The sequence below is a fragment of the Astatotilapia calliptera genome, chromosome 11 (genome assembly GCF_900246225.1).
Source record: "Astatotilapia calliptera chromosome 11, fAstCal1.2, whole genome shotgun sequence".
Lineage (NCBI taxonomy): Eukaryota > Metazoa > Chordata > Actinopteri > Cichliformes > Cichlidae > Astatotilapia > Astatotilapia calliptera.
In genome coordinates this window covers 4707675-4719752 of record NC_039312.1, presented here as the reverse complement: position 1 = coordinate 4719752, position 12078 = coordinate 4707675, and the positions used below count along the sequence as shown (strand labels likewise).

Sequence of the window (12078 nt, the reverse complement as noted above, 5' to 3'; positions counted from 1 at the left end):
GCAGGTTTGACTGTTGCAGTGGGATGAAACTATCTATCAAATTGTTGCTTGCGGATCTGCAAGATTTCAACCCATTACGGTGTAGTGTGTTAGCAATGGTGTTCCTACTGACTGTGGCCCCAGATACCTTGATATTAATAACATGCTCCTCCCATTTTGAGCTGACCCACCAGCTTTCTTGTGACCGTTTGCACCTCATCGCTGTAGCGGTGGTTTGATCCCTGTGTGCTCCAGTCTCCGTTCCAAACATCCTTGGGCGAGATACTAACCCTAAGTTGCTCTCCAATGGATTAATTGAAATATGAATGTGTGTGACAGAAAGCTGTTTGAGTGCTCCGGAAGTGTAGTAAAGTGCTGTATAAGAACCAGTTCTTTCATCATTTACCCATGAGGCATGGAGTTCTAGACAGACAACGACTGATATTTCTTCCATTTCTGAATAACTGCCCCAACAGTTGTCACCTTCTCACCAAGCTTCTTGCTGATGCAGCCTTGTGCAGGTCTACAGTCTTGTCCCAGACATGCCACCTTTGTCATGTTTCGGCTGTGTGGCAGGCAGGGATTGGACCCAAACGCAAACTCACGGGGACAGAACTTGAACTCAAAAGCACAGCTTTATTGCTGGAAAATAGAACACAAGCAATACAAAACTAAACTGGGAAAAGCTAATTATAACACATACAAGAAGACACGGGGAGAATCTCACACACAGCATGAGGGACGACACAACACTGACTCAGAGAAACACAGGGTTTAAATACACTGGGGAGTAACGAGGGGAATGAGACACAGAAGCAGGGCACAGCTGGGAGAAATCAGGACTGACGAGACAAGCAAAGCAGGACACATTCACATAAGACACGGACCTTCAAAGTAAAACAGGAAGGATCACACAGAGACGCGAACTTGACACAGTGGAGACAGCAACTAAGAAACAGAGACATAAACCATAAGGCAGAGGACTCTAAGAACCGAGAGACACAGAGGGGAACTCAAACATGCAGACACAGACTTACACAGAACAGAGAGGACACAGAGAAACATGAAGGGCAAGGGATCGAAACTAGAATCCATAGAATAACTCACACAAGTACAATAATACAAACATCACAAAGAACTAAAAACGCTGGGTCAGGAGACCCAGGACCGTGACAACCTTAGGACACAGCCAATCTGTCTGAGCCAGAATTCTGGCTGGGTTGTAAGGGATCAAATACTCAATTCATAACTTTGAGTTTTTTTGTGGAATTTTGGTTTATCTCCTCCCATTAAAATGAACACTGAGAGAGACTGTTCTTTTCTTTGTAACTAAGCAGACTTACAAATTCAACATACTTATTTCTCCAACTGTATGTATCTGTAAATGATGAGTTCTGTTGTGCACATTCATGCCATACACACATGTATACAGCATAAACTCCAACTGCACAATCTGACTACAGTTGGTATTATGATGACACTTAATGCATGTTTGGCTCTTTATTCTCTTTATATCCTCTTGATATATCTCATTAATCCCACTTTCTGTAGATGAGTTGGCATTTCGACATTTAAGCCCAAAGCTTAGAGATGCAGTGTGACAGAAGTTAATGGATGATGTTTGGATCAGACTCAAAGAGTCGTGATTATGTTCAGGCTGATTACAGGGTCATGCATTAGTCACCCAAACGGTGGACCATTGAGAGGAGAGAGAGGGAGGAAAAGATAAACAGATGGATCATCTGGGACGGCTTTGTTCATTCTGGGCTTGAGCTTCTCTTACACTTGAGACGTGTAAGAATTAATGACAAATTTCCGTGCAGTAATTGGACATTACTTTTTATGAAATTCAGTGCTAAATGTTTCACACACAGCAGCAATATTTGGAATATTTAGAGGCATTTTGAACGGACTGGTATCACAACACAGATTTAAGGTAAGTTTCGTATCCTATCATGACTAAAGTGGTGGATTTACCAGAAAACGTGTTGTGCTTTTGCTAAGAGATGTTGGTTAAGCAAATTGTAGTTATGTGAGAAAAAAACCCAAGTGTTTGAATGATATTTAAGTAGGGAAAATAACTGCAGGCACAGAGCCAAAGAGAGGCCAATAGTGGCCATCCTACATACACCCTTCTTAGAACTGGTTATACCCAGTAAAAGCAATTTTTCTAGCAGATTTTCTAAAAATAATTTCTTTATTATTTAAACAACACAACCACCTGTTGGAATTTGTATGGGCTACAACAAAAACTGTCCACATAATTAAATTTGACAGTAGTGTATGATCTGAAACACCTTCCTTGTAGCAGACTTCTATAAGGGACGGTTTTCAAGATGTAAAGTTTAAGTGAGTAATGGAAAAAAAAAATGTCTGACTTGGCTACTTAATGTCTGTCACCATTGTTGTGCGTCTGATGTTAGAATGATTACCAGCTACATCAATAGCTACATCAAACTCAAAGTCAAAAAGAGAAAGAAAATAACAGAAATAAATAGATTTTAAATCTGCATGCATTTATTATTATTATTATTATTATTAAAAACAGAATAAAAATAAGCCTATACAAAATAACAGCAGATTAACCTGGTTAACCGGAAAAGATTTAAACAGTTTTTTTTCCAACAACTCCACAGATTCAGCTAAAAGGAGCTAAACTGTTCCAAAACATTGGAGCCACAGACTGAAAAGCTCCCCTGTCTCCCCTGGTCTTCAGTCTTATGAGGGACAGCTAATAGATTTTGAGCTTGTGAGCGAAGACAGTAAACAGCATTGTGTTTAACAAGAAGATGAGTCATGTAGTCTGGAGGTTGTCCATGCAAGGGTGAGAATATTAAAATTAATTCTAAAATAAACTGGGAGTCAATAAAGAGAATAAAATGTCAGCTTGCTTGCTAGAGTCTGTTAAGAGTCTGACCGTAGCATTTTGTGTTGCTTGGAGACATGGCTGAGATTTATCTGCTATAATCTAGGTGCAGTGACACAAAAGCCTTAACATTTCAGAAGAGTAGACTATAATTCACAATTTTGAAATATTCCTTAAATAAAAGAAACAGAAAAGTGAAAACTCACTGGTTCGGGATAAACAGTCAATTAGGGTGTATAGCCTATGCAGCTGGTGAGGCTTAAAAGACACATACAGTTGAATGTCATTAGCATAGAAATGCTAAAAAACGGCAGGCACAAAGATTAAATGATACCTACTTAAGAAAGCATGTAAAATCAGAATAACGGTGGACCCAGGATTGAACCTTGTGGAGGTTAAACAAGCAATCTAAGAGGAGAAGGTGTACGCGCGAACAAAATGTCCTTCTAGAGCAGGGGTGGGGAACTCCAGGCCTAAAGGGCCGATGTCCTGCAGGTTTTAGATGTGTCCTTGATCCACCACAGCTGATTTAAATAGCTAAATTACCTCCTCAACATGTGTTGAAGTTCTCCAGAGCCCTGTCATTTAATTCAGATGTGTTGACCCAGGGTGATATCTAAAACCTGCAGGACACCAACCCTTGAGGCCTGGAGTTCCCCATCCCTGATCTAGAAGAAAAGGAGGATGATGAATCTACTGATTATTCAGAGATAGAAGCCAAAATCTTGAATAGTAATCAATAGTATCAAAGACACCACTAAATTCAAGCGGTATGAGTACAGAACAATTTCCTACATTAGGCGCCATTAGAAGATCATTGTAGACCTTTAAAAGAGCAGTTTCAGTTACATACTGGCATTGAAGTGTATGATGGTTAATATACAGCTAATATAAGAGGGTAGGCCACTCATCGATCACCATGTATGAATTTTTAATGTAATCAATCTTTTCAGACTTTACCATAACTACAGTCCAGCTCTTCAGCCAAATACCCACGTACCACCATGGCTATCATCGGCGCTGGCTTTGATGACCATTCCTTTAGCAGTGATGAGAGTTACAACCACCTCTTCATAGATACAGAGAACACTGAAGTCAAAGGCTTGTACTTCCAGCGTGGTCAGCTGCTCCGTGGACGTGATGCCTCTTGGTTTGTGGATCCTTCCTTGCGGGCCCTCATCAATGTGGGAGGTATCCGGTATGCTTTTCCCTGGAGTACTTTGGAAGATTTCCCCCAGAGTCGCCTGAGTCACCTCCACTCCTGCACCACCCTGAGAGAGATAGCAGAGTTTTGTGATGACTACGACCCCTTGTGTCATGAATTCTTCTTTGATCGAGACCCTTTAGCCTTTCAGATGATCTTCAACTTCCTGGGCCGTGGGAAGCTCCGCGTGCTGCAGGATGTCTGCAATGTAGCTCTGCATACTGAGCTGCTGTACTGGGGCATTGATGTAGGACAGATGGCACCCTGCTGCCACCACCGCATGATGTGCTCAGTGGATGAGGTGGTGCAGCACCAGCGCAAGGAGGAAGAGTGGAGGGAGAGGAGAAGAGTGATGAGAGCAAATGCAGAGCAGGGAAGCTTCTTCCACAAGCTGGGAGAAGCAGTGGAGAACCCCCACTCTGGTTTTGCAGGCAAAGTGTTTGCCTTCATGTCTGTCATGATGGTTGTGGTCACTGTAGTCAGCCTGTGCATCAGCACCATGCCAGACCAGCAGCAGCAAGAATCTATGGTATGTACCAACCAAAGCAATGGTGTGCACGACCATGTTTTTTTTTAACTCCAAATATGAAATGAGAGTTTGCACTGTGGCACAGTTTATGATAAATAAGGGTCATTTTGAACTGTGAATCATGCAAAGCTACTCTTTAAAGTCCCATTTAAAGCTCACAGTACGTATTGGTATTATCTGCATTTTACCAGCCCTGGTACACTAGATATTAAGTTTGAACTGCAATATTCTAGTGTATTGCTTGTATTGCAATACTATAGCTTAATGCTTCAGTCGGAGTGGAAGCATATTTTTTTGTTAGTATTGGCCACTTTGGCCAGTGGGGTCATTTTAAGGGAAAATGTCTTAATGTGCAGCTGTGACTCAGGACGTAGTTTGAATTGTCTACAAATTGGGATGTTGGTAGTGGTGTGCAGATCGATATTGAAATATCGATTCTTCTGATACTAGTAATTTATGTTCTAGAATTGATTCTCATATTAAAATATCAATATTTTAGTACTTTCTGGTAAATTTGTAGTTTATCATTAACAGGAACACAGTGTAGTGCCATATCACCCTATTAGAGCACTTCGCTCTCGCTCTGCAGGCTTACTTGTTGTTCCTAGAGTATTTAAAAGTAGAATGGGAGGCAGAGCCTTCAATTTTCAGGCCCCTCTTCTGTGGAACCAACTTCCAGTTTGGATTCGGGAGACTTTTAAGATTAGGCTTAAAACTTTCCTTTTTGCTAAAGCATATAGTTAGGGCTGGATTAGGGGACCCTGAATCCTCCCTTAGTTATGCTGCAATAGACGTAGGCTGCCGGGGATTCCCATGATGCATTGAGTTTTTCCTTTCTAGTCACCTTTCTCACTCACTATGTGTTAACAGACCTCTCTGCATCGAATCATATCTGTTATTAATCTCTGGCTCTCTTCCACAGCATGTCTTTCTGCCGGAGGTTTCTTCCTGTTAAAAGGGAGTTTTTCCTTCCCACTGTCACCAAAGTGCTTGCTCATAGGGGGTCATATGATTGTTGGGTTTTTCTCTGTATCTATGAAGCGCCTCGAGGCGACTTTTGTTGTGATTTGGCGCTATATAAATAAAATTGAATTGAATTGAATTGGAAAGAAACTATATCATTCAGGTCGTCTAAATTGGATGGAACTACTTCCGCTTACGCCTTTCATGGTCATATGCGTAATATGCCTGTATAAATGTGTCGCGGCCCCTGGCGTGCACACTCACAACAATGGCTGAGTGTAAACGGAGTCATGTGTGGACGTATTTTACCTCCACATAAAGCCAAGACGCAGTTTGCCATACATGTGGCAAGACAGTGAGGTGTTGTTAAACACCTCAGGGTAAATCCTATCACAGAATATGATGAGCTTATGTTGAGGCGAACTGAAGAGGAGGAGAGGGACAGGTGCAGCTGGGGCAAGACAGACATCTCTCGCAGAGTCCTTTAGTGCTGCAGGCAGGCAATGTGTTCAAATAGCGCACAACTTCAGTTTTTTTTATTTCTATATGATAATTCTGCATTATTAAGCAATAAAAACAAGTAGTCTGATGTCCTGTAATCATTATGAAGCTATATTATTACAATTACATAATACAATTATATATTGTATTATGAAATACTGTACAATGAAACATTAAGTTTTTGTACACAGCATCAGTATCATCGATACCATGAATTTTACTTGGTATCTGATCAGAAAGCAAATCAGTGGTATCGCACATCACTAGATGTTGGTGGTTTACTCTGTCTTCTCCAGCCAGAATGTCAAAGTATCCAAGAGCAAAATACTGAACCTACCGCCCCCGGTGCATCCATCAGACTGCGATGGTGCTTAGGTATAAAAAAATCTCTTACATGAATAGATGTATGATTGTGTGAATGAGGCTTTGAGTAAAAAGTGCTTTGATTGATCAGTCAGAGTAGAAAAGTGCTATTTAACCACCAGTCAATTTAATGTGACTTTAAAATTTGGAACAACCTTTAGAGAGTTGATAAATAAATTCAGTTAGACCTCTTTGATCAGTCAGTACTTACTGTACTTTCGTTATGTTTCTAAGTTGAACCATGTGTGGAACTTCAAATTTGACCCAATGAATTAGATTCTGTAGTTTCTGACAGTATTTATAAGTTTTTAGTTTTATCCTTGTTTAGTTGCTCATGTATTTATTTGTTGCTACTAGGTAGATATAAAAAGAATTTATATAGCTGCAATCTGCCACGTGTATGGCACCACAAAATTGCTCGGCTCACAGTTGGAACCACTGGCATCAGCAATTTTGTGGCAATTTTTTACAGATGGAAATTACCTTGACCAACACTATGTAACAATTAGCTCTCAAACCGGTCAAAATGTGGTCTGGTTTTCAAAGGGAAAACAGGCTACATATTAGCACAACCATCATCATAACCTTGGTGGAAGAAAGGTACTAAACTAGTGTTTTGCACCAATGCTGGTTATCAGCCTACAAGATAATTATTAAATTGTGTACATTTAGATCAATTAAATTTACCAATGGATTTCTGTCTTTTGTTACTCTTGCAGGGTGAATGCTCTCAGAAGTGCCGAAACATGTTCTTGGTAGAGTCGATTTGCGTGGCTTGGTTCACTTTGGAGTTTCTGGTGCGATTTTTCCATGCACAGAGCAAGCTGGAGTTCATTCAGGGACCACTCAACATCACTGATATAGCCGCCATCTTGCCCTACTATGTTTCCCTGTTTCTTGAGTTTAAGGACGAAACAGTGCACGATATTGTTGCTGGTGCAGGGAAGAGCACTCTAGATAAACTGGGTCTAATCCTGCGTGTGATGAGGGCCTTGCGTATCATGTATGTCATGAAGCTGGCCCGTCACTCTATGGGTCTGCAGACTCTGGGGCTGACCATGCAGCGAAGCGTGACTGACTTTGGCCTGCTGCTGCTCTTCATCTGTGTCGCCGTGGCCCTCTTTTCTCCACTTGTCCACCTTGCTGAAAGTGAGCTGGCTCCAAATGCTGCTAGAACCCCCCAGCTAATGTTCAGCAGCATCCCAGCATCATACTGGTGGTCCATCATCTCCGTGACCACCGTGGGGTATGGAGACATGGTGCCACGCAGCATTCCCGGCCAAGTGGGGGCGCTAATCATCATCTTAGCAGGGATCCTCATCCTGTCCTTCCCTTCCACATCTATCTTCCACACTTTTAACCGCACTTACAATGAACTTAAAGAAGAGCACAAGAGGCTGTGGAAGGAAGAGAGGGGTGCTGAGCTTGCCACTGGGGCTGAAGAAAGCATGAAAGAAAGAGAAACATGGCCTGATAATTGGCCTGAAACTGATTTTCTGCCTGATCTAGATGATCATTATTACCTCTCCATGAAAGACATTCAAATGCTGGATAAGAACACAAGCCATCAACCACTTATTGCTCCTGCTACATTTTGATTATATGAAAATACATTCCTGATGGGACTTGGTGTACACTCAGAAAAGCTGTAGGAGGTAGAAAATATGGATATGGACATTATTTTTGTGATGATTGTGATAGCAAACTGGAAACTGCACCTAGAACAGAAACAGCTGCATTATACTGATAACAAAACTTCCGTTCTCAGGAAGCATCTGCACAGACAGATGCTAACACAAAGCTAGCCAAGAACCGAAACTAATGTTAAGGCAGTGATGAGCAGTAAGGGTTGTTGCAATGCAGCCTTTATTTTTTTCTCTTCAAGTTCCTACAGTAGTGTTCATATGTAAATGGTACAAAAAAAATCATGTGTCCTAAGTAGGACAGGGATTTGTGTTGGTGTGTGGGACTGTAGCTTAAGGTTTATATTAACAGTGTGTAATACATTACTTTTTGAGTAATCATCCCAACATTGTTCACCTACCTTTGTCGCGTCTGCTTAAATGTAAATGTAGTGTATAACTGATTTATTATTTGAGTACTGTGAACATTTACTGTAATATACATTACCTAAACTTATATAGACTTTGGGTATGCATATTTATATGTGCTGTGAAACATGTCACGGTCCGGGGAAGTGTTATGTTAAACCTTGAATTTCTGTGAAACTTCCTATCTGTTCAGTCTGTGTTTGGGTGCGCCTTTTCGCTTCGGCCTTTCAGCCTTCTGACAAAACGATCCACAAATTCATTAGTTTCTTGGTCAAAAAGGGGATAGACCTACATTTGATAGTGGGAATTAGAGGCAGACAACTCCTTTAACAATAGTTACTGACAAAATGCTGATGCAACACTGTTTGTTGAAAATCAGTGTGTTTTAATGCTTTAATGCTATTAACCAGAAACCACTTTTTGTCCAACAAAGGGCAGACATGTTCATTAAACAAGCCCTGAAGAAAACTACAGCATGTCACTGTGGAAAGGATTTTCTCTGCTGCAGACTGCAGTACAATAATTACATAGTAATTGTTTCAGTGATTATACCCTGAAGGGAGACATAAATCTAAGATATGCCCACATTAGTTTATAGTCTTAATACAAGGTGGACTCTTGAAGCTGTTATCACTAAAGTCTGTGCCACGCAGGTGCATCACGCCTGGAAATGATCTGACAGCGACTGATCCGGTCTGGTGATTTGAGTGCAACAGGAAGGCAGAGTTGGGCTTCTGGGATATGCACAAAACCCTGGATTACTACAGAGGCCTGTAAAAGAATGGAAAAAAGTTAATTCTGGATGCAGAATGTTTGCCTCTGATGAGAGACAGGGATGCCAGGAGTTCACCAACAAAGAGTGGCATGAGGTTTAAGATGGAGAGAACAGGAGTGAGCCAGGGAGAAGGAGGGGAAACAGAGGCGGAGGAGGGAATGAAGGCCAGTTGGATTTAAAAGTTTGGCCAACCTTGAACAAATAAAACTAACTTTGCTTTTTTTTTTTCTTTCAGAATAGTTTGGCCTGCAGAGTATCATTGCATTGAAACAGACAATGAATGGCTACCAAGGACTCTTGATCATTGGGAATGGTTCTGGGGCAGCTGTCTAGTCATAGTACTTCCAGGTCAACATTCGCACCGACTAAAATGTCAGTAATAAATGTCATTAAAAAAAAAATCATGATCAAAAAGCTTGAAGATCAAACTGCATGTCTGCAAGGTGGAAAAGCATGGCAACCTAACCTGACTGCAGAGGAGCTGCAGGAAGTAGTTGCTGACACTTGAGTAGTTGTCCACTCCAATGAGCAGCAGTTTTGCACAAACAGAAACCACATCTCATTACCAAAAGAGATCAAAAGGACCTTTTTTAATCACAAAGGCCTAAAGTCTGTGGAGCAACATTTGGATGACTCAGATTGCTTTAAAATAAGCCATAATCAGTAACGGTATGTTGGGTTTAAAATGGGGGTAAAAAAAACAAAAAACAATTAATAACACCTCACCAGCTGTTAAACATGGAAGTTGACCTATTGTCTTCTCAGGTTTCTCAGGTTGTGTATCAATGAGTAGCTTGGAAGCTGTCCAGACAGATATTATATAGTGAGGCAAAAATACACTAAAGCTTCTCGGCTGAGCCACTGGAACGTGAATGAAAACCCAAACTTTTTCCTTCATAAAGGTGACATTTGACGATCTCCCCTGTATCCTTAATGATGAGATCTGACACCTCAGTATATATCAGTAGAGATCACCTCCACTAATGTCTGATGCAAATACATGCTTCAAGAGGCAAAGAGTTAAAGATATAGGAACCTGTAAGACAGATTAATGCCATTATTTTATGCAAGTTATAATTTTAAAATATTTAATAACCCCAGGTTACCCGAATTTTTGTAGGCATGTACATGTGTTTCTTTGTACACTTGTCGCCTCAACATGAATCTGTTTACATAGCATTATATTGAGGGCAAAAAGAAAATCGTAAATGACGTAATCTTTGGGGGCTTAGAAGATTTATGTTTAGGTTGGGGTGACGTTTTGGTTAGGTCCTTTGGAGGGACAGAAACATGTAAGCACGTGTGTTTATATGACTACTTGTGATGTGGTACCCTCTGTTCTCTGGTTCATGGGAATCGCAAGCCTGTCATTACTTTTTTTCCTGATATAAAATAACCAGAGGAATGTCTGCACCACACTCACACACTTTGTGTCTGACATCCCACTAAAACCATTTCCACACTGCCCCTAAAAGCCTCTTGCACTAAAAACAGCTTGTCTGCTCAACTGACCCTCAACCCTCGGCTGCTTGGAAGCTGCTGACTGCTCTCAGTCACTGTAACTGTGTATTTAAAGGTAAAGCAGGGCTTGCACTACAAAAAACAAAGTTCCAGTAACAGCAACAGCAGCTGTGCTCCAAATCAGAGTGTGCTATTTAAAATAATCACAAAATAGATCTTAAGCTACAGCTCTGGGGCCTGAATTCAAGTCAAACGTAAAAAAACAGAACCTGAACCACTACTTATTCTAATTTTATAATAAAAATGGATCAAATGAGTAGTTTAAATGTAAATAGGAAAAGGAAATGATCACACAGCTCTTTAGTTTGAATTAAGTTTGCAGAACTTGATAGCATCTTTCAGTTCATTCATTTTGTGTTCTGGGAAGTATATTTTGCTGTTTTTCCATCCAAAATTCTTTGATTCTTTCACCTGTTTTCAGTGAAAGCCTCTAATAAGCAAACATACAGACATAGTTAGATTCTACTATGGATCTAGTGGAGCATTTAGAAGTTAAAGAGTCAAATAAGACGGGGTGAAGATCAAAACTAGAGCTAAAAGTGGATTAACACTGGACCTACTCTGCATTTGCATGTGAAAACTGCTTTTTTCTCAGCTCCTGACAAGGTGTCAGGAGCAGTAACCACAGCAGCATTACAGCACAAAAAAATGAAATGTAGTACTGCTACGAATAGTCTGGAAAGGGACATTATAAAGTCTTATGAAGTGAATGGAAAAGAATTCTTAGCATGCAATTTTAAATTATGCTTGATTTCTTTTCACACAAATTTCTCTCAAGAATAGAAAACAGAGTGACACAAAAACAAGATGTGACTAAGTGACAAAGACAGATTAGGTGATGAAAACTTCTATACAAGTCACAATAATTTCTACTGTGAGCTCCAGGATGTTTTCTTTGTATACAAGGCTGACCAGTGTGCTGCTGCTCTTTGTGGATTTAGCGAACCAAATTCAATCGATGTTACAAGAGCTATCGTGGCGATTCTCCAAGCCCTACAGATGACAAAGTGTATATAAAGGTGGAATTTAATGACTCTGTGACACTGACATGAACACCGCTGCTGCTCAGCACTAGTCCAATATATTACATCACTGTTAACGTTACCACAGTAATACAAACTAAACACTTTAGCGGTACACTTCCTGGTAATTTGATGTAACCTTTGAATAACACAAAATTGTAAGACATCTGTTTGTTCTGCAGGTTGTTTCACTAAATTAAAAAACACAACTTCAGAACAATATCATATGTAGGCCCATTGTGTGATTAAAAATCCTGAAATAAATGAGGAAATTTAATATAGCCTGTTAAATTCCTATGGAATT

The 12078-nt window shown here is 40.4% G+C and overlaps 1 protein-coding gene across 2 annotated transcripts; it reads left to right on the top strand.

The window, feature by feature from the left end:
* The first annotated feature begins 1706 nt into the window (after positions 1–1706).
* Positions 1707–8146, top strand: LOC113032324 (potassium voltage-gated channel subfamily G member 4-like). 2 transcript variants are annotated; one of them, XM_026185190.1, is made up of 3 exons: positions 1707–1915; positions 3799–4578; positions 7125–8146. In XM_026185190.1, the coding sequence occupies exons 2-3, from the start codon at positions 3850–3852 to the stop codon at positions 8001–8003; spliced, it is 1608 nt and encodes a 535-aa protein (XP_026040975.1). In that variant the 5' UTR covers positions 1707–1915; positions 3799–3849; the 3' UTR covers positions 8004–8146. The 2 variants fall into 2 exon arrangements, with proteins under 2 accessions (XP_026040975.1, XP_026040976.1); XM_026185191.1 differs by lacking the exon at positions 1707–1915 and having other exon boundaries at positions 3780–4578.
* The last annotated feature ends 3932 nt before the right edge of the window (positions 8147–12078 follow it).